General features: G+C 33.5%; 1 protein-coding gene across 2 annotated transcripts in view; it reads right to left on the minus strand.

The window, feature by feature from the left end:
- The window catches only part of LOC149791647 (lymphocyte antigen 75-like), a 195,995-nt gene that overhangs the window by 54,226 nt on the left and 117,203 nt on the right, over nucleotides 1-24,566 (minus strand). For both annotated transcript variants that reach the window (XM_089970198.1, XM_089970197.1), the window contains exons 31-41: nucleotides 23,023-23,139; nucleotides 21,731-21,853; nucleotides 15,004-15,057; nucleotides 14,223-14,402; nucleotides 10,014-10,262; nucleotides 7,816-7,973; nucleotides 6,849-6,965; nucleotides 5,831-5,949; nucleotides 1,823-1,968; nucleotides 889-1,094; nucleotides 203-318 (exon numbers count right to left, since the gene is read on the minus strand). In XM_089970198.1, coding sequence (XP_089826324.1) covers nucleotides 203-318; nucleotides 889-1,094; nucleotides 1,823-1,968; nucleotides 5,831-5,949; nucleotides 6,849-6,965; nucleotides 7,816-7,973; nucleotides 10,014-10,262; nucleotides 14,223-14,402; nucleotides 15,004-15,057; nucleotides 21,731-21,853; nucleotides 23,023-23,139 — 1,585 coding nt within the window. The remainder of the gene's footprint in view (nucleotides 1-202; nucleotides 319-888; nucleotides 1,095-1,822; nucleotides 1,969-5,830; nucleotides 5,950-6,848; nucleotides 6,966-7,815; nucleotides 7,974-10,013; nucleotides 10,263-14,222; nucleotides 14,403-15,003; nucleotides 15,058-21,730; nucleotides 21,854-23,022; nucleotides 23,140-24,566) is intronic.

Here is a 24,566-nt window from a genome sequence, read left to right on the forward strand (position 1 = left end):
GTTGCCAACCACTATAATTATGTTACTATTATGAACGATATTACTTCCGGAACAACTATGACTAAAGCAGCTACTTTTCATTCTACTACTACCACTACTTTCTGTTTCAAAATAGCTCACGTTACCATCACAGTACCACTCTTACTGCTTTCGGTATTATTACCGGTACTAAGATTAATACTGCAATGCTAAAGAAACGTACCTGACTATACTTTTAATTAAAGTGGCTTCTTCGACGTCCGCAATACTGACCAGGTCTGCCCCTTGTCTTCGACAACTGCTTAAAGCTTCAAACCATGACTGTTTATTACTAGACATCTAAAATGAAAAAATTCACCCCAGTTGCTGTATATTTGAGAAATATGATACCAGTTGTTCTTGTGTCTCTAAATAAACAATTAAATTAAAAAAAAAACAAGAACGCTGCACACTTATTTTACTTATGCATTATGATTTATTCATGTTAAACAAGGTAATTTAAATGAGCATAACAATTAATGGACGTATGTGATTATTATTCACTGTATCCTAAAGTTTATGTCTAGAACCTACATACTCAGTTATGATTAAAGACTCAATGTTTATCAGTCGAATTGACATATTAAAATATTATCAACATTTATTCATGTCAAATGAAATACGCGGTGTTTTCTCTAAGAACCATGCAATGAAGTTTCTAAATCATTATTACAGAAATATGATTAAAAATCTACTGCAAACATCTTCAATTCGCTTCATTTTTCTGCGGGAATGTGTTAATGACCGGCACACATAAACCATGGAACCATGGAAACATACAACCATGCATCCATGCAACCATACAACCATGCAATACAACTATGCGACCATGCATCCATGCAACCATACAAGCATGCACATGAATCACACCTTGTAGCAAAATTTGTCCTTGGTTGTCCAACCAGACAAGCACGGAACCTGAACTGTCGACAGAGAAGTTGTTGTACGAGAAAGTTGTGTAAAGCCATCTCGTTGTATCTGACATATATACGGCAGGATGCTGGAACAGTCTTCTGTCTCCCACAACCCAAATGGCCGATAAGTCCTCATCGATACGCAGGAAACGTTTTCATTTCCTATGACAAGTGATACTAAGATATTAAAATTATACAGTGGGCTCATGTATGTATGTATGTATATATATATATATATATATATATATATATATATATATATATATATATATATATATATATATATATATATATATATATATATACGTGTGTGTATATATTAACGAATTTTCGTTTTCTCACATGGCAATCATCAGATATATTTCAACAACATTCTTCATTTCAGTTGAATATAGATTAAAATGCAAAGGATAAGAAATGTTGGTTCCACAAAAAACAGACATTAAGATTTCTTTGTGATATTTAAAGTACACCTTTGAACTGAACTAACAGTCAAGCATAACAAAGCATAAAAGCAATTATTTTGATTGATGTGGTCGAAGGAAACGGTTCCAATCAACAATACTCTTTTCATTGTTGCAGCTTAACTGGGATGCTTATATTGTGACAAACACATTATGATTACTATTAATACCAATACTGAACTAAAGAAAAGGTTCGTAAAAGAGTACTCTGTTTCTCAGTACTACGTTAACATTTGATAATGAAATAAAAGCAAATGAATCAAGTCCTGCATTAGGTTTTTTTCTTCAGAAAATAATACCAAGCATATTACCAAGTTTTTTATTAGAGATGTTAATGCAATAAAACAAAATCTTTCTGAACATGCGCGATTTCTATCAAGTATCGATCTTGTCAGTTCAGGAAAGAACTTTGTAAGAGTGCCTCACCTGTGAAGTCCTTATTCCACAAAGTGTACGTGACGGCTTCTCCATTTACCCACTGATACATTTTAGTGTCGTTATTTTTTATCAAACCGACCCAATAATTTTGCAATTTATTCACCAGTTCACTCGACAAAAATGCTTGTGTGTGTCTGAAAAAGTATTAAAAGTTTCTTTAGAATCGACATGTTTAGCAACTTAGAATCAAGAACAGGCATTTATTTTACATTTTTTCGAATTTAACATTCATCCATTTTATAAAATATGGCAAATATGAAAACAAACAATCCTGCTGTTCTACTATTACTGATTGATAAGAAAAAAGGATAAAAGGAATTCTAAGGATCTTTAAATGTAACAAGAGTTCCTCGAACGGATCGACCCTCTACAGGCCGTAAAGAATGTCCACTAATTCAAGATTAGACCATTGTCCTTTTAAATGGGTATTGCAAGCATATGTCATATTCTTCAGCAATTACAAGATTTAAAGATAGTTGCTCTGGCCGCTATATTGTATGTCAGATGGGCACAATGTTTATTTAAGACTAATTAGACATAATTAGAAACCTTGTGGTGATAACCCCATATCAAAAAGACCATTATTTTGCGTAGAATACTGACAAGATGCTCACGACGGCCGTCCTAGCAGCCATACCAGATGTACGATTGGCACATTTACAACTATTATGAATCATAAGATATCAGCCAGTGAAAACCCAGTTTTGATATAGCCATCCGTTTAGCAGGAGTATAGATGACAATATTTTGAAGGTGATCAACATGATAACAAGTACCGAGGACCAGTTTGCATCAATTTCATTTAATACCAAATATGTACCGTTAAACTCTTCTGACGAAAAGCCCTTGTAAAATGACTTTCCAGTTAAGAGTAGCAGAAATTTGCAAGATGGATGCTCTGGTGTCCGTAATGGACATTACATATTGTACAAACGTGTGATATTATTATAGTCATAAACAAGACGCATTTGTTATGTATGCACGCCATAACAGTGTTTAATTAGACTTCAAAATCCGCTTTTTTAAATGAAAAAATTATTCGGCAATCTTCGTTAACAATGGGTAGTTTCCGCGTGTCACAAACGGATATGACATATATTTATCCCTTCCATTCTACTTAGTCATTCAAGTGTTTAATTTTCGCACGTAAATTTCTATGTGATATATCTTACGATCGTGTTTTTGTATAGCAAAGATGGTGCACTGTGTTGTGTATTGATGTAACCAAAGGAGTGATGATTGGGAAAAGGCTTCTTTCTTTTTACCAGCAAAAAAGTGGATTCAAGCTGTGGGATTGAATAGGGCGAGGGATGGGAAAGTTGTATCATTTATCACGGATTATTGTAAATTTGGCCCAAATACTATTCGGCCCAAGACAATTCGGCCCAACTTAACAATAGTTTGTACAGCTTCTTTTTCTTCAGACAACAAGTAGATTCTATTTAAAATAGGTTTACTGAATAAGTTTTAGGGAGAAAAAACTAAATTTAAATAAACTATCTCGATATTCTTTCAAAGACAATAATCATACTTCGCAACGTACATATGTATGAGAAAACACAAACTAACATCGACATTCTCAGCTTCAGTCTTCCTGTCAAATTATCAATAATGATTTATAAAACAATAATGCTTAACAGATAATATTCTACAGAATAGGTATACATTTCTCGAATGGAAGTGTACATGAGATATTAAAACAAATATATTTAACTTTAGGTTGCCGGTTGTGACACTGCTGCATAAAATAAACACTCGATTACAAATGAGAGAGAGAGAGAGAGAGAGAGAGAGAGAATAATGTTTAGTATTTTTCCAGTGTTTAGTTGCTGCAATATAAAGCTCTTACCAGTTAATTTTATTTTTTGTTTTTATTTTTTAAGCTGATTTAATGTGCGCGCGCATAAATTGAAAGCTTGCAGTGGCGTCACTAGGATTGGTGTCACCCAGTGAAGTAAATCATGGTATCACCTCAATGGACCTCCTTCCTGCACAAAATTTCAAAACATTTATAGACGATCATTTTGGTGTCACCCCCTCTGATGGTGTCACTAGGTGCAGTCCGCACGAACCTAGTGACGCCACTGAAAGCTTGTCATCACTAGTCAATATCGTCAATCATATTTGCTCCATCATACCATAAAGATAAGAAAGGAAATAATTGTGCGCTGAGTTTGTGCCACTCCCGCATGGTACAACAAAATTGATTAACATACACTTATTTGAAAATAAAATGAAAGAAACTAACCTTGCATTGATATCATTTATTCCTTCTTTTCTCATCATGCGAAATTTATTATACAAACAAATATATCAACGAACTTAGTATATGTAGCGGATTGCTTGAAGGCACCTGGAATTTACGCATGATAAGTTAAAGGTGCAAACTGACCAAGATTGTATTGTATCCAGATTAACTATACGATGGTATCTCGCAACTAAAAATCATTATTTTTTAAAATATTCACTTCGAGTGCAAATGATAATCTTTTCGCTAGCATGGGTTACAAAAAGTATTACTAAAGCAATTTATTGTTGTGTGTACTATTTTCCCTGCAAACGTCAATTATGATTAAATATGCCAAAGAAATGGAAGCCCCGGAAATGAATAAACACTACTGGCAGCGAGCAATAACCTCCATCCTTAAAAATAATAATAAACCTCTTGCTTAAACTTACCGACAGGACATCAAATACAACGGTTATATTATTACAAAGCAAACCGACCCCGGAAACTGACTTTGGTATCGTTTAAATGTGCCGATGTTTACTTATGAAATACGCCGACATAAGGAAGCCAAGTTTGGATCCTTTAGATTCTCTTAAGTGTGCCGATTTCTTTCTTTTCATAAAGTCGGCCGACTTAAGGAAGCCAGCATGGATTCCTTTCTACCTGTATTAACAGGAATTTTAAAAATAAATTGAGACAATGAAACAATTTTGAAAGCGACACAATCTAGTGCGCCGTGTGCGCATATCGATATAAGGCTAAACCGTAAATTAGTTTTCAGGAGTTTCATCTAAATATTCCCTATACATAGTTTATATTGTTTTATTTTTTTGACAAGAAGAAGCATGTACTTCCTCTTGGCGTCCTCTTTAGGTGGGAAATAGTAGCTAAGGGGAAGTAACAACGTTTTATACTTTTATTTCAAGTAATTAAATTATTATATCTTCTTTGCACTTGATAATTGTTTGTTCTTATTGTGCGAGTATGACTACTTTTAATCATATAATGCAAATCTGATGATAAAAGAAAGATGTTGGAGCATCGATAGTGACCTTTAAGACTAATTAGATATCGTAACAAATGCTTTATCAGAACCACTTATTCAGGATGTGTAGCGCGAATACGATTTTAAAGATGGCAGCTGCGGCGGACATAATGTATATCAAGTCGGAAACATTTTCATTTCAAACCAGTTAGACATCATGAGATGTCCTCTGGTGACAACTCCGTGTTATTATAGAGATAATAAGTTTCAAGGTGGCTACTATGGCGACTATACTGGTTATTAGTTCGGTGCTTTTTTCACTCATGTCTAACTAGACAAGTCATTACGTTTAATACCAAGCTGATGTGGCCATCCATTCTGATGTAGCGATACTATTATTTTCAAAATGCCCTAACAGTCACGTTTTCATTTAGGCCCATCTACATCAAAAAATGAATGTGTATGGAAAGTTTTAAAGCAATCCTCCAAGGAACTTAGAAGTAGCTGTAATAAACATGTGTTAATGGACGGACGGATGATGGACAACAGACTATCCCAAAAGCCACCCTAGTCTATGACCAGTAGAACTAAACAATGGCATATTTTATTGCATGCCTGTTGAAAAGCTTGGTGGGATGATAAGAATATTAAGACAATTTCTTGATACGTTTCAATCTTTTTTTTTACAAATGATGCTCTCCAAAAGAAAAAGCTCTTGATTCCTTTATAGTTATGAAATTGCCTCTCAGACGTAATTACATGTATCAAACTTTCTACTTACCTATCTATTATGACAGCAAGGTTTCCGCCTTTCTTTACACAATATTCCTGAGCATTGTTCCAGGATTTGCCATTGGTTACAAACAGATAACAGAACGGGCCGTATCCTAAGCTATTATCCTGTTTTTACAAAACAAATATGTGTGTGTGTGTGTCAAGAATTAAACAGTCAGTACCGTATTGAACATCAATTTAACAACAAAATTTTCCTATGGAAACAAAAATTAAATCCACATATCAGACAATCTAAATATAGAACCGTAAATAAATTTTTTTAAATCCTAAAATTAGAAAGTTATTTTCATAACGAAAACATACTATTTTCTTTTTCTATTATGTATGTTACCCTCCCCTTTTATGTACCTTCTTTTAAGAATGAAAGTTGTTAATTTTCCTCATTCATAATGATGACTAAACCAAAATATTTTATTCTCATTAATTGCTTCCATCGGATCCGCTAGTGTGTTAATATTGTCATTGTTTCCATCTGACCAGCTAGTGTAATAAAATTGTCATCTTACACCTTGGTTAGTTGTATAAAAAAATGACTGGTCGATATTTTCATATTATTAATCGTTTTTACTCTGAACAAGCAGTGTAAATTTCAAATGCTTCCTCACTTCCTCCGGATAAGAGAAAAAAGTAAATGAATTGTATCTTAAATTGCAAATTTTAATTTTTCCATTTTTCATGATTTCTTGCTGGCAGTAACCGTCTTTTCACGCCTTGATATTTTCTAATTAATTCATAGCTTTTTGTTTGCTTTGAGAAATAGGAAACGGAATATCAATACAGGATGTAAAAATATGTATTTGCATTTTATCTTACATGCATTGAGATAGTTTCCGTTCATGCATGACTGTTTTAGTTTTTGTAGTTTAGGAGAAATTTATATTAGGATGACAAAGACTCTATCCTCTCCATCACCATTAAGTACGACCTTTCTTTCTTTAACAAATTAACATTCACAAGTGTTTTGTTGGTTACACACAGCAAATATTGTTCTGCTAATGACTCACATAAGGACATCCAACAGCAAATGGTGACGGACTTGTGTAGGCTAAGGAAATTTTCTCCATCTCGCATATGTACCCGGGCATGTCATTGCTGCAATGCTCATCGCTCCACAGACCTGTCTAAAACGACAACAAAACAAAATAGAAGGAGATAAACATGTTTATAAAGATAACCTTTCCTTAGATTAACACGGAAACCGTCAGCGGGAAATTATAACAGTTGTTTCTGTATTTCATCCAAAGACATTTTCCTTCCATGAATGAAATCTGTACTTTGAGCATTTTGGATTGGCTTTGGCATTTTATTCCATACAAAGACACATGAATACTAAAAATGTGCTTAAAAGTAACTGTTTTATTTTAAACTAGTTTTATTTCACTAAATTTAGAAGCACATGTGCTATGGGAAGACAAATGTGTACGTTCTGTTTGCTGAGTTACAAGGCGTGTGCAGATTAATTTTAAAGACTGCCTAATCAGCAAGTGGTGTTATGCTTTTGGTGTATGTTTTAAAAAAATATAGAGAGAGAATGGTTTATTTTGCCACCAAATTCGTATTCCTCTCAAGTAAGTATCATATTTTGCTTGCTATTTAAGAAACAATACTAGAACCTATTTCTCTACCAAATAACTAGTGGTACCATAAGGCATGTATGTTTTGCAGGAAATGAAAATATCTCAATTGTAACCAAACGCATTTACTTAAGTGTAATTTGTGGCTCCATCCTTTCGATATAGACATCACGGAAATAAATATATTTTATATTTGTATAAAGAGAAATTTCAATATTAGTTCATGAAGTTGATTATTGCTCATTATAGAACTGAAGAAAACTAAATATTTACAAACATCTTAAAAACTCATATGATGTGAAAAAATGAAGAACACTTTTCAAAAACGGAATATGTTGTTCATCAATTTAGAAAAGAAAGCAACAACTGTGTGTTCAAATCTGTATAGATTATATACCTGCAGACCAAGCGTTACACAGACCCTCTCTCCATCATTATAGTTATTTGGCTCATCTTTAGACCAAGTAGTGAATGTAACCTTGGAGTTATCGGACCATTGGAAGGTTTTAGTACTCTGGCTGTCACTCATTCCAATCCAAAATCCATGAACAGGGGCTAAAGACGATTAAAGTAGTGACTTTGTTTTTAAAAAGGTTCAATAAAATTTGATTTCTTACACTGAAACATCGATATAAGCACATGTTACCTTTTTATATTTCAATACAATTATATAAATATTAAATGAAATTTGTTCCATCATTCTATAAAATTAGTGAAGGATAGAATCGCTCAGCGTCTGACTAAAATTGTTTTTGGGACAAAACATATCTGATTGTTACAAATCTAGGTATTAAACTATGTAACATAATGGAAACGGAACCAACATTTGTACTAACATCAACAAATGATTGTTTTTATAAGTTACTACATGAGAATTTAATACTGGGAATTTAGTTCCAAATAATCCTAAATGTTTTACCACAAGTAAAAAAGTATTGAATGTTACAAAAGAATTCCAATAATCTTGAATGTCTTTCTGTGCCACAATGATACAATCTATAATGTCTTTGAATGAGTTCAAAAAAATCATAAAATTAGTGTTTTAGTCCAAAACGTTATGGAACACATTGCAATTCCAATGGATAATTTAAATAATTTTTTTTTGTTGAATTATATCTGATCACATCTATACATTCTGATCATAGATTCCCAAAGACTGACATGAAACAGAAATTAAGGAATTTGCTTACCAAGTCCTATGTATACACATTTCACTTGACAAAAGACACGGTGTATTGTATTGGAAATCCAGAATTTTGCATGGAAAGATTCCACCAAATTGTCAACACGTTCTTTACAGAACATTCTAATCTCGTAGACAAAGTTAAGCCTTAGCCTCCAATTTTAGTAAAAATCTTAAAAATGTTACAGAAGTCAGGTAGACAAAAACTATACCCTCATTCACTGACAAAGGTCAAGCACACAAAATATATGAAAGAGCACGACATGCCAATACCAAGAAGCTAAATACAGATCATAATCATAACTTCAAATTCCAAAAATCAAAATTGGTTCAAACTCTTAAAGCCGTTTAAAGATTTGTACTAGATCTTAAAGCCATGACAGCAATATTCTGATGTCACATCAGTCATATATGAAACTGTAAAGACATTGCTGCCGTGACGTTCTATAATCTCTCAGAAAGAAACGATGTTTTAAAACATTTAGATATAAAGTGGCTTAGGTATTCGGGAGACTCAGTTGCACTTGTGGGTTTGTTTTAAGTAACAAAACTACCAAGTAAGTCGCATATATTGGCTCAGTATGTGACACACGCAGTATTCCTTATAGGTTTTGCCTTATAGCTGCACTATATCGTAATGGAAAATATTTCAACTATAATTATGAGATTACGTTTACGTTTGGTCCATTAGCTCCGCCGTTCGGAAGAAAAATTTAAAATATCTTTTTAGTCCACTTGTGTGATGTATAAAGATACATATGATATGCATACCATTCTAGACACAATATGTGAAATGGATGTTACAAGGAACATTCATTCAAAGGATAAACTGCGTCCCCCATAAAAAATTGACAACGTGTTTTCTTCACCTGTTTTTCGTGGTTCATTAGAAAAGCCATACAAAGTACGATGCTAACAGAATATGACACACGAAACATTAGTCCAGTTCTTATGAACGAAAGCTCAAAAATATGTTTCCAACTCTTGCCATGGACTCCACCTCAAACACTTTTGTGACCGCATATTTACAAACATTCTCTATCAAGTTTGCTCATAACTGATTTAGACTTTCTGTATAGGTCATCTATGTTAAGGAATCAAAACCGTTGTTACATTAACCCTGGAAAAATCCTTGATAGATTCTCCTCCAAAAACAGACATACATGTCGTGATTGATATAATCCAGCGGTGTACAGATGAAGTCAACGATATCAAGCGTTGACATACGCAGAGCCATGCCAAAAACAAAAGACAACCATCGGCCAGATGAAATAAAGTGACCAGTAGGCAACACAGCTTAGTAAAACTTGTACTAAAATACTTAAAGATCCCCATTTCTCTGAGACAGTGTAACAATAAAATGAAATATTATAACACAATGGGTTATACTCTCAAATGATGGAAAAACTTACCCCCGTAGCAAATACCACAAGAGAATGCGCAGTTCGGAATCATCCAAGTAGGATTCTTGTTACATTCTCCTCGACTAGCCCATATGTTGCACCAGTTACCTTCCTGATACGTATTGGAACAGTTGTGGTAGCATAGCTGGCACGTTTTGTGACAATGTGTAGACATCCATACCGGATTAATTTCACATTCACCCCTCTGTGCCCATGTAATACACTCCGTTTCATTAGTCCAAATATCGTAGCAATAATCTAAAATAATATCAAAAAGGACAATATTAAGTGAAAATGTTACAAATATTTGAGTTGAAAATTGTAAATGTAATTATACTTTTTTTAAAAGTGAGATATCTCTATTAAGTGAAACATAATATACTCCATAGTAAAAGTGACGGTTCTATATCACAAATTTTAAGATTGAGGGGCACATGACCAACCACAGAAGGCAGTTCCATCCAGATAGCTAATGGATTTTTTTATGTATATTTGGAATATATTACCCTTTTTAATGCTTTCTCTTCGTCTATATTTCCATTCTTTTGGCACTCAGATAGTCCAGACCAAAGTAAGTTCTTCAAGTTATTCAACACTTCATTTGACATTTGTGGTTCACTAATGTTCACAAATATATCATCTAATTTTCTTTTTCAATTTACTATCACTCACCGAATTGTGTATACGTAATGTTTACGTATTATATTTGATCTAAATTATGGGTTTTATTTCCCCCTATAACGTTAGTCGATCGTGGTTTACTTACGTCCTACATTATTTCAAAGTACTGAGTTCGGTTTATCAAATCCTGCATGAGCAAAGTACTTGCAATGACAAAGCCGATACAAGCTGAGCTCACTGTCCGTGGATTTCACAGTAGCCCGGGTACTGCAGGCTCAATGTAGACAGTAACTTTACCAAACGAAAGGTCTTGTGAGAGAGCTGTCCACTTTACGAGAGCAAATTAGTGATAGAATTATTTATCTATTGGATGTTTAAGTATTTTATTAAAACTTTTAGAGACAGTCGAACATGTGTCATATAACTCCATGCTATTTGATGCCCGATGGTCTGTTGTCAAGTTTGCCATTTTATAATTGAATAGACGAATTTAGTTCGTTTGAATAATGCATGTATTGGAGAATGGAAAATATTCTAACTGTGGAAGTTCTGTAAGATTAGTCTTGTCATATAATGACTTGCATACAAATCTTATTACTATGATAATAATCATGTATAGTAGTTCAGACGAAACAATTTAGCAAGTGATAATCAACTCCTACACGTACGCGTAACGTACCGCACTACAGTTGTGCGTCACGCGAAGTTTCAGTTTTTTGATGGTTTGGCATTTATTTTTGAAGCTTTATAGATGTTTTGCTTTTGGATGAATGTATATGACAGCTATGGAACTGTCTGGGATATCTGGATCTTTTTAGACTATTTGTCTACGTTTCGCAGCTTGGATGCTATTGAGCTCTTTGGCTGTTCATATTTAGCCGTCTGGATGTGTCTGAAAGTTAGAGGTGTGATTCATGATCGTACTGCTGGGTCGGATGCTGTACAATGTGTGCTGCAGTCGGTCATGAAATTATTTCGGAGCAAGATAGTGGTTATCTCTTCTTGAGGGACCATGATTTCGGAACAAATGGGTCTGCAGCAATCCATGGCTCCTGAAGGATCCTTTGGAAGACTAGGATAGACTGGTCACGCGTAGTGGCTCTTTGATCATCCGATAGAGTGGCGGGACAGAGGGTACTTTGTAGAAGTCAACTTGACGCCACAAGGTGCATGTTCGTTGTATTGTAAATGTATTAAATATGACTATTTGAGGGAAAACCAAAATCTACTTAGTATCACTAATTGAGTGTATCCGTATTTAGACAAATTCCATATTTTATCCATCCTCGCAGCAAATCGCAATTTAAAAAAATAATAATAGCATCAATGTTCTCTTCAAAATGCACAACAATTTTCCTCAACTGATAAAATAGTTTGCACCCGATAACTCAATTTAAGAAATATAAGGAATAGTGTACAAATTGAAAAAAATGAAAAGGTTGCCTACCAAAACAAAATATAAAATGTAAAACATGATAACATTGTTTAAATACAGATTCTTGTCCCCTTAGTTATTGCTTTCATTATAATGGTTTAATTGCACCGTAAAATCCCTTGGAGAACTTAACTATCGAACGAATACAACAAACAATGACTAAAAAAAGAACTAAAGCTATACATGTCTCTCCTTTATGCCTATCTACAGTAGTAACTACTATCGTTGTCTAAAACACATATGTTATTTATTTTTTGGGGGGATCTTAAGTATATTAACAGAGAAACTTTAAAATGCGTCACTTTGATGTGCAGCTCTAATACATGCATTGTTAAGAAATTGAATATTTTATAAAACGTTTCGAATGGAAAATTAAACGTTACTTCATTTATCTGCCTGGAATGATAAATTACTATAAATAATGAATATATCATATTAATGATTATAATAATTTGATCAATTATTATCTTACACGATACAAGAATTATAAATCATCACTTTCTCCAAGTGTGACATTATTGTGAGGATACGTATTTTACAACTGAAATGTTTTTTTTATGCATAGTCTATTTCTAAAAGAAGAAAGAACTTCGTTGTGAATGTTATATGCAAAATATATGTTTCTTTTCTTTATCCTAATATGCAATGTCAGGATGAGGATTGAATAATGCATCAAAGCAAACTGTTTTTGTCTTTATCTCACTATGCAATGTCAGGATGAGGATTGAATAATGCATCAAAGCAAACTGTTTTTGTCTTCATCTCATTATGCAATGTCAGGATGAGGATTGAATAACGCATCAAAGCAAACTAGTTCTGTCTTTATCTCATTATGCAATGTCAGGATGAGGATTGAATAACGTATCAAAGCAAACTATTTTTGTCTTTATCTCACTATGCAAAGTCAGGATGAGGATTGAATAACGAATCAAAGCAAACTATTTTTGTCTTTATCTCACTATGCAATGTCAGAATGAGGATTGAATAATGCATCAAAGCAAACTGTTTTTGTCTTTATCTTACTATGCAATGTCAAGATGAGGACTGAATAACGCATCAAAACAAACGATTTTTGTCTTTATTCCACTATGCAATGCCAGGAAGAGTATTAAATTAGACATCAAAGCAAATTGTATTTATTTTTATCCAACTCTGATGTGTCATGAACAGGATAAAATTATACATAATGCAAATTGTTTTTGTCTTTAACCTAATATGCAATCTCGTGAAGATGATTAAATACCAGATCAGAGGAAACTGTTTTTGTCTTTATCTCACTATGCAATGTCAGGAAGAGGATTAAATTAGACATCAGAGAAAACTATTTTTGTCTTTATCCTACCATGATATGTCGTGACGATGATTAAGTTATACATCAAAGCAAAACTGTTTTGGTTATATTTTTCTATGATATATCATTTAGAGTGCATAGATGTAGCGGTGCTGTTTTATTAGGTTATCATATATATATGATGCTTGACAATTATATCAGACTAGATATCAGATAAAATATATGGCAGTATTAGTGGCTGTGAGTGACCAATAAAGTAAGACTTATTTGTCAGTATTGTTGATTCAATATGCTGGAACACTAGGGTAATTATCTGATTGATACCTTTGTATCTTTGTATACGTTTTTGTTTCCTATTTCATATTATTTTAAATTTTCGTTTGAATTTACAAGATCTTATTATCTCAACCTTCAATATCTGATGTTAAATTTGCTAAGGTATTTTATTTCTTGCAGAGGACATCATATTTGTAGTAGAATGAACACTTATATATCAACCATACAAAGTACTACTCGTGCCCTGTAAACTCCAGAGAACATTTACAATTTTGTCAAGATTAACAATTGAAAATTTGCTTTTTAGCATATCTAAGAATGTGCTGTCATTGTTTTTTAGAATGTTCAATATACATGCTCTTTCAAAATAACTCCACGCAAACGTTTTGCTACTAAAGAAATTATATCCCATCAGATCTTTTTACTGAATAATACATAGCTTAGGAAGAGACTCGTGGACGTGTGTAAGTGAACCATATACATTATATGTCTGAAACAGTCAAAGCACATGTAAATAACTATCCACACATAAGATCTGTTATTTAGACTTTCCTTATGGATCTAAAATGTTTCAATTTAAGTGTGCTTTACATACCTCTTGGCATTTGGCTAAATAAAAAGTTTTGCTCTTCTTGATTTGCGACACTGGCAAGATCACCTCCCTCCTGCCTGCAATACTTTAAAGCCGTTTTCCAGTTTGTCTTGTCCTGGACAAGCAAGTAGCATTTACCGCCATATTCACGCCAATCTCTTTTGCAGCCAAAAAATCCAGTTTCTAAATGTATTAGCAGGTACAATATGAGATGATAACTGTTGAAATTTTATGTTTAACATTATTAAGTGTTACACGAGTTTATTTTCAAGAAATATACGTGAACAGTATTTCTAACTATACAGAACAGCTGATAGTGCGGCATAAATTACAATTAATTAGATGATATATATTCATTGAACTTGCTTCGAGTCTTTAAAAGAGTTACATAAACTGGGCTTGAATGTAATGTCACAATCCTAATTAAAATGAAATATCATTACAGAGAATAACCATTTATACTCGCAATAAAACCATCAGCGAAGAAAATAGATTCAAGTAGCAGATCAAAACCCTGGATAACATTTGAAGAATGATACTGCATCCTGAATAATATGTCTATAATGTTTCCTTTACATTCGGTGCACGTGATTGCATAGAAATGCTGCTGCTAGACAATATGCATACAATACTGAAATGCTGCTGCTAGACAATATGCATACAATACTGTTATACAGTCCTGTCAGATGCACCTTTAATTAATATTGCTACCATGTATTAAGACATAGGTATGTGTCCTTAATCTGGCCTAAAGAATGTCATGCTTGATTTAATGATTACTTGCCTGATGTCCTGGGTGGCTTTGTTGCAGAAGTAGCTTTCGGTGTTATTTCAGAGGCTGCAAATATTTAAGTGAAATGTGGGTAAAATGTGTATTTCATCTAAATTTTAAAGACATTCACTGATTTAAGTGTAGCAATTCAATTTGAAGGCAATATCATGAGTTGTATTTTTTAACAAAGATTTTAGGAGCCATTATCTGAAGGTGTATAATATGATCCACTGAGAGACTCTAATTATAGCACTCTCAAATACAAAACTACTTGCTGAGTTGCAAACGTTTAAGTCATAAATATGTACAATCTTCACTCAGAAGAAATCTTTTAATAAATTCTTTATTTATTTCCTCTAAAACGTCTGGCGAGTGGGCACAACGGACGGCAAAGAAACAAAACAGCTCAAAATATTTAGTTGATGTCAGTTATTTATGGAGATATTAGTATATATTGTACCAATCCTGGTTCAGGAAACCCATGCTAGTTCTTGTTTTTACAAATTTAAAAACGAAAGAAATGAAAAAGTATTATAAAAGTTAAATAAAGCATTTACTTGCCTCTAAATGGCAAAAGACCTTAAACATGAACGGTGAAAAACATTGTATAAGAAATAAATTTCTTTAAAAAATGAGAACCGCCTTTTTCATTTTTGAAAATACTTAAGGAAACCGATCAAAATAACTACGAGATTATGAAATGTTTACAATTATGGCGTAAAATACGAAATAAAAAGTTGTTATACCAACATATGAAGCAACCTAAAAGTAAGAAAGTTCCAGGGAGAGGAAGGCCTTTTATAAGGTTCGTGATAAAGTAAGCAAGCTGTAGGTAGAGGAAGGTCTTTTGCAGACTTCATGAAAAAGTAAGCAAGCCGTAGAGAGAAGAAGGCCTTTTGTAGGGTTCATGAAAAAGTAAGAAAGCTGTAGAGAGAAGAATGCCTTTTGTAGGGTTCATGAAAAAGCAAGAAAGCTGAGGGAGAGAAAGGCCTTTTATAGGGTTCATAAAAAGTAAGAAAGCTGTAGGGAGAGGAAAGCATTTTGTACGGTTCATGAAAAAGTAAGAAAAACGAGGGAGAGAAAGGCCTTTTATAGGGTACATGAAAAAGCAAGAAAGCTGTAGGGAGAGGAAGGTCTTTTGTAGGGTTCATGATCGACCCCTGACATAATGGTATACATATTTGAATAGCATATGGTGATATAACTGAGCTAAAGATAAAATGTGAACGCAAGAAACGTGCAGGAAGCAAGAAGCTCTAGGAAGGAATCGATCTCCCGTGAACGTACGTGTGAAGCGAATTATAACACGGTAGCAGCAAAATAGACGTGTGAGCACTATGTAACAAGAGGAAACTCGTAATGCATTAAAGCTTGTTTCTTTTATTTTAATTCAAAGTATCTAAAATCTTCCTTTGTATCTCATATGTGATGAGGTCATTTTCAGCACAGATTGTAGCCACTGCTTTTCTTGTCCTTGCTAAAGAAAATGACCAAAAACGAGTAATTCCAAAACAATGTTTGATTATGGATTTGAACATTTGTACGAAAACCCATACTGATGTATTAAATTTCAATCAATGACAAATCCCTTATTTAATTATGTTTGTTCTAACCGATACCGATAACAATAGATCGTTAAATGTCACGAGGACATTTCAGTCATTTAACCTAAGACGACCATAACTTTCGTAGGATATGGTGATGTCTTTCACAAGCATTTTACCCAAGCTGTTTACCTCTGCATTGAAAGATCTCCACACAGCTTAATTATGCTGGCAGTATCTGTTAATTTCGAAATACGCTGTCAAATATATGCTATGTTTTGTACTGCAGCAAATTTGTGTCTTAAGACCTTATATGTTGATACAATTTTCATATGCAATGACCAATAATCCATTGATACTTGGCAGTTAGGTTTACATTTTTAAGCAGCTAACCCAAACAGCTGACGTAGATTCGCCAAAACCTTGGTATACATTTGTATGTTCGTATGGCAGATTATCGTTAAAAACTATTTATTTTCCCTTGAAGTGTCTCCATTCATGGTGTGGTGGAACTATACAACTGTTAAAGAACGCATTCATATCGTACTGTTGTTATTTGATTTGAATGCACCATCAATGGGAAAAAGTATTTTCTATTCAAACAGAAGAGTTTAGCATCTGGAAAAACGCAATACATTTGTCTACTCGTTAACTTAGTTTTAGCAATGCCTATTAAAGGCCAGAAGGAAACCCGACCAACAGTAGTTACCATCCACGCTGCTCGGTTTAGATAATATTGCTAAATATCATGTCACAATGTTATCTGTGTGTTTTCATACAGTGACATAGAAACTTTAAGGCGTAATTTGCAACAATCTTTAATGGCTTGCTTGTTTGTGATAATCATTTTAAGAACAGTAAATTGTTGTTGCATTAAACAAGTTTGAAATCTACAGTTTTACGAAAACGGTAACCTGAGCTGAAAGAGGGACAGGTTCTCTTTTAATTAGTTGTTAGTAATATAAAGTCCATTTATGTGTCTAACAATGTCACCATTACATTGCATATGAAATTGGTGTTTCTTGTTCAAATATATGTATCCTCAGTCTATTGTTCACCCGCACTCAATATCATTCTCTGTAGCTTATGCTCTTTACGTGTGTTCAGTGGGATACTTTGTAGCTCTCATATGGGAAAACTGTTTCTTAACAATCTGTACAAATCCATAAAGTGAAACGTGTACTGATTTTTAATTATTAAGGAGAAAAAAATGCATCCTAATATAAGAGATTTGGGTTAATTTTGAGGTAAATCTTTGTGAATGAAGGTTTTACGTATGAATTATAATTGAATTGAACATGAAAAAAATGTTGTCAAGGAAAACTGTCTAGATCTTTAAGTATATGTACAAGTTACTACTATAATTCTTTGAGTAACGTGTTGAAGAATACGTTTAGAGTAGCTTTGGCTGCACCAGTGTCTTTGTAGTTTTCATTAGCCTTTATGATGCTGAAGATTTGCAAGCTTGTAGAGTTTTGGTGTTTTACTCCGTATTTACTTTTAGCTTTCATGGTTTCAGATTGTTTCAGCTGTTTAGCGATTCATCGCATACTATCTATTACACCTGTTCATAATACTTCCCATTCATATCTTCGTCTTCTAAAACTTTGAACTTTATAGTTTTCTTTATATTGCAGATAAATATCTTGATCCTAAAACATGCCACCATTCAGATTATCCAGATTGTAAACTTGCATGATTTTGAATGATTTCTAACGTTAGGCTATGAATATAAACTTTTATTTGCTTTTAAAAGAAATATGACTGTGTTTCCTATTTTAAATTAAGGAACACCAAATGTTTAAATGGTCAGGTAACATAAACTATATTTTTAATGTTTTCTGCTTGCTCGCTTCAACTTGAGTCATGTCTGCTAATATTTGCTGCGTGTTATTACATCCCTTAACTAGTTTATAAAACATCTACCAATTTTCTCAATTAACAATGAATTAAGTACTTCCACATTTTTCTCATCAGTGTTCTGCTCAACCCTCATCCTACAAGCTCTTTTCTGTTCTGAATAAGCAGTATGTGAGTTTCTGTTCTTGTAGATTCTTAAAATACGTTTCCCTCCTCTAACTGTATTTGTCAGGATTTATTACTTAAACGAGTTCTCTGAAAGTACCGTTTATGCCATATCTTTTTCAGTTTTATCCTTTTCAGTCTTAGCATATTTTGACAAGACATTTATCGCTGTAAAGATGAATTTGTATCCATTGTAAACATACTCAAATATCAACAGTTTCTACTTGCGACTATCCATCCACTTGATTTACGATAACCGTCCGTAATACAATTTTTATCTAACATGTTTATGTAACGAATAATAATAATAATAATAATAATAATAATAATAATGAGGACATCGTATAGCGCCTAATCTTTAGAAGCTCGAAGCGCATTACAACATTAGACAACATCTATAACATAAAAAACATATATAATGATATTATTACAGAAGACAAACACCATGAAATTAGAAAACATAAAAACATGCTGTAAACATTTAAGGTAGGGAACATTATTAGGTCTTTACGTTTGTTCTTGAAATCGAAATAAGTGAGTTTTGAGAGCACTCTTGAATGAGATCACTGTGTCTTTGTGTCTAAGTTCAGTGGGCAATTCATTCCACGCTGATGGGTACTGGTATGCAAACGAACGTTGTCCATATGAATTCGTTTTCGTAGTGGGAATAATGAGTATACGATTGTCAGAAGAGGTGCGTAAGTATCTTGCTGATGTGTACACATGGGTGAGGTAGGATAGGTATGTTGGACTGGAGTCCGTCAGTGAAACGTAGCACAGAGAATACATTTTGTGTTTGATTCTGGATGGAATTGATGGCCAGTGTAGGGTACAGAGCAGCGGGGAGGTGTGCTCTGATCGTGGTACTGTAAGTATGATCCGATCAGTTGTGTTTTGAACTTTTTGAAATTTCTGAAGTAGATATTGAGATGAACCAGACAGAATTGAGTTACAATAATCCAGTCTTGAAAGTACTGATGAACATACAAGTGTTTTAGTGGCATCAACTAAAAGATATTTGCGAATGGAATTGATGCGTCTCAGCTCAAGATATGCAGCCTTGAATATGTTCATGACATGTTGGTGAGAATAGGGCGAGACTTCAAGTAAATATGTTTTCAATTCATCATATATCACTTTATTTTGTCTGGTTTAATTTGATCACGCAGTGAATATTTATATGCAAGCAAATGGACTTTCAGGATTGCAGTTGAACTGTCTTATATTCCGCTCTTTTTCTCCTTCATTAAGCCCAACCAACAAGCAAACATGTCATCCATCTGCAATGGATGATTTTATTTTCAGTTTCTTTCAGCCTTTCATGCATACAATCAATCACATGAATGATCTCAGTGTTATACCCAATTATTTCATTCATAAAACATATACCTTAAATCAAGCAATATATGCCACAACGTCTGTTTCTTTTTCTATTGCTGCATCATTATAGATTGAAGGTGAACAGCCTACCAGACCTTAAGTTTATAATATAAATTTAGTTCAATGCAAATTTGTCTAGTTATATAATGCGCATTAGAAATTCGTCTAGTTATCTAACACGCAATACAAATTTTTTTATTTTTTAATACGCAATACAAATTTTCTAGTTAATGAATACACAATACAAATGTGTTTAGTTATATAATACGCAATAAAAATGTGTATAATTATCTAACACGCAATACAAATTTGTCTAGTTATCAAGTACGCATTACAAAATTATCTAGTTATCTAGTGCGCAATATACATTTGTCTAGTTATCTGAAACGCAACATAAATTTGTCTAATTATCTAATACGCATTACAAATTGGTCTAGTTATTTGATACGCATTACAAAATTGTCTAGTTATCTAGTACGTAATATACATTTGTCTAGTTATCTGATACGCAATATAAATTTGTCTAATTATCTAATACGCAATACAAATTTGCCTAATTATCTAATACGCATTACAAATTGGTCTAGTTATTTGATGCGCATTACAAAATTGTCTAGTTATCTAATACGCAATATAAATTTGTCTAGCTATCTGATACGCAATATAAATTTGTCTATTTATCTAAAACTCAATGCAAATTGGTCTAGTTATCAGAGGCGCATGACAAATTTGTATAGTTATCTGATACGCAATATAAATTTGTCTAGTTATCTAATATGCAATACAGATTTGTATAATCGTCATATACACAATACAAAATTGTCAAGTTATCTAATACCCAGTACAAATTGGTCTAGTTATCTGGTACGCATTACAAATTTGTATAGTTATCTAGTAGGCAATACAAGTTGGTCTAGTTATCTAATACGCATTACAAAATTTGTATAATTTTCTAATATGTAATACATATTTGTCTGGTTATCTGATATACAATACAAATTTGTCAAGTTATCTAATACGCATTACAAATTTGTATAATTATCTGATACGAATAAACATTTGTCTCGTTATCTAATACGCAAGTATTAATACTTTGTGCAGCACAGTTGAAACATTTTGCTATTATAGTTGATTCTTCTGATCTCAATTTTTATATAATTTATAAATTTATAATTTCTGAATGCATCGCATGATATCTCTTTTATATTTTAATTGGACAAATAAATATTAATTGCGTCAATTGTTTTTCTTCTAACGCAAGTATCTCTAACCACACTTTATCCAATTCAAACTTGCGAATAAAACGTTTTGTATTCATACTATGAGTATTGCTGTTATACTGTACACATACCATATTTATATCACCCATGAAACAACTGTTGGGTTTATCAAATTATATTTTTGTGTAACCATTTATGTTGTGTAAAAAGTATTCACATTATTATGTGCTACTTATGTTCGTTCACGAAACGGTACTAGAGTAAATAGCTATAACATTTATCTCTGGATCATTTGTTGTGCTTTGATGAATAATATACACATCATGCAAGTGGTGCACATCAGCAAGTAATAGTGTATCGCAGTAACACGGACTCTATCAACCAATCATTTTATATTTATTGCGTGTACTTTCTCATACTACTATGGCTTCTGCTTGAACTTACACTAGAGTCAGTCTTGTTGTTCTTGCATTAACTAGTTCTCAATGCAAAATCTACGTTTCCTTGACAACAAATGCAATCAATAACAGAGACAACGTGGGAGATTATGTTTTTATTATTATTACTTACCATTTTTCTTGCATATGTATCCAAATGTATTGTTACATGGCATATCATTCCACTTATATTTCTCATCCAATTCAGCAATTATTGAACCACAGTCTTCTCCGTTCCCGTAATCATTAGGCTCCCCTGAGAACAAAAAACGAAGCATCGATAAACACTGACTCTTTACGTAAAAACACTAATAGTAAATCTGACATACGAACGAAAACAAATTGAAAGCTGTAGCAAGAGCAACGTCGTCTCAATTGCAGATCTCTGTTCTTAATTTCACATTCAAAACTCTATTCCTATTGAACCTACACCCATACACAGAAACTATTTCATAGTTATTGACAGAATATAAGATGTGGTAAGGTAATAATTAAAATAGTCGTCAACGTACAATCTGGCCTTTAATATGTCCATTAGTCCTGGGGGCAGAAGCTACAGATGACCAGCCTTATGAACATTGTTATGACAGAGCATCACATCACTAGAGATTTGTTAATTATGTCAGGGTCAACGTCGATGAGATAAAAGGCGTAATGGAAGACCGTCGGACGGAATGATTTTATTACAATCTACCTGACGCTTTCGAAAATGCGTAAGGATAGTACGATTACGCAGGCTGATATCTGATTTAGGACTGGGATGGTCACACATAGTTGTGGAAAATAAAATATGATATTGAGGGCATCACAACCCTGAATAAACCTTGAACATCTTCTAGTCACTTATGGTTCATGGTTGGTAAATGTTTATAATGGCTTAAATTAGTAGTGTCCACCCATATTTTAAAGAAGTCATGGCTAACTATAAGTATTCATTTCTGTTGAAACACTTGCTTACTATCATCATGAATATATGAACATTTTGGTCAATGCCCAATATCTCGTGGATTTAATATATCATAATCCTGCGAATGTGGCAGGAAGTACAGATTAAAAATATATGCACCGATCCCCATTAGATATTATTTCTAAAATCCAATTAATGAATTTCAGTTGTACATAGATTCATATTCACATGTTTAGGGTTTTCAAGATAAGAAGGAGCAAACAAAATTTACGCTATTACAATGATATGCAAAACATTACATTAAAATATCAACTGTACTAAGATTTATTTTGTTAAGATGTGGAATTTATGCAATATGTTCAACCATTCACTTAAGATGACTACTATATGCATTTAAAATTGCCGTTGCATTTTCTGAGCTATGTTTTCGTGCAAAAAATTAGTTTCATTCATTGGTCTGACGTTCAATTAAGTCACAAGCGGCATCAGTCAGGTAAATGCAATCTTTGTTTTCCTACCTCTGGCCCAGTTGAAATAGAAATACGGGTCGCCATTTGACCATCCCCAACCGCCCTCAATTCCATGATCATTGACTCCGATCCAGTATACTTGAGGCATTTTGCTCCTCAACCGCCCTGTAATACAAGCATGGTTGCATCAATACGATCCTTTACAACAGAAAATGTACATTGTTTATGCACAACGTGTATGATAGTTCTGAGGTATTCAGTTTTTTTGTTTCACTGGAGAAGAATGTAAAAGTATTGAATAGCGAGATGTTTAATAAATATTCTATAATAGTACATTATTTGGTTTAGACCAGTAGAGTTGTTTATTCTTTGTTCATTTTGATTAATGTTAATTTACTTGCTAAAGAACGAGGCAGCAAGCGTGTCTGCAACACCCTTTATTGCTTGATACGATGACACATTTGCACCGGGAAGAGTTAATGAAATGTATGTCGGATCTCTTGACCTTAAGGATCGTTTATTGAGATACTGGGCTACAAATCGCATAAAACATAGCTGTATACACATCAAGCATTTCTCAATAGAATAACAAATTACTGAGTATGAATGGTTGTAAGTTTCAGGATGATTAAGACCTGAACCACCTCGCCGATAAAAATAATGGAATCAAGAGACTATATGAGATAAGGAGCAACAGAGAGGGTGAACGGACCTTTTTGTAGGACGTCCCATTTTGAAAACTAAGGTTTCCTACAAAAATGAAAACATAAGGTTAATAACGTGAAACCAAAGCTTCTAACTTTCCAAGAGTTTGTCCAGAGTGTAGCTCCAGTGGTTAATTTTTTCCGCGTTGTCGTTTTCGAGTAAATATACGCGCGCGTTTTCTGCGCTGACGCCTCACTGAGGTCGCACCTTCTCTGCTATTATTCAAAAATTTTGGTATTCGCGTATACTGCTGAGTAACATAAATCACATCATTACTTTTATGTCTTCAGCGCGAGAATATTCTGGCTGGATTTGACTGTTTATCCAGCATCACATCATCGTATACAACTAAATTGTTAACAAACCCATCGAGGTCATCTACGGACGGCGCTTCACCGATATCAGTAATAAATTCAATAACGTCTTCATTTAACAATTTTGCATTTTCGTTAAAATCTTTAAGTACTTCATAACATCGCTGGTCATCAACTGATGGTGCAACTAAATACAATTTACCCCATTTCAACCACCTTATTATCAGATTAAGTAACAGTTGTGTCTTACTAGACCCGGGCGGCCCAATAATTATCATTCGGACAGAATTTGGTAGCGATGGTTGATGTTTAACCGGTTCTCGTTTTTTGTTGCCGAAAAATCAATTACATACATATACTTATAATATGGATTTATATTGTATGAAATGTATGGCGCGTACCCCCATAAGTGAACTAACAACTGTAACTACGAAAAACAAGCGACAAGCACTTATGGGCAAGAGTTAACGATGTGGTACAAAACAATTTAAGTTTATTTCCGCTGGAAAACCAACGGGCAAATCAACAGGCAGAGTTTTTTTTTAAAGGTGGTGATATTGCCGCTTCGCTAAC

Source organism: Sinohyriopsis cumingii, chromosome 9 (genome assembly GCF_028554795.1).
Source record: "Sinohyriopsis cumingii isolate HCF-2022 chromosome 9, ASM2855479v2, whole genome shotgun sequence".
NCBI lineage: Eukaryota > Metazoa > Mollusca > Bivalvia > Unionida > Unionidae > Sinohyriopsis > Sinohyriopsis cumingii.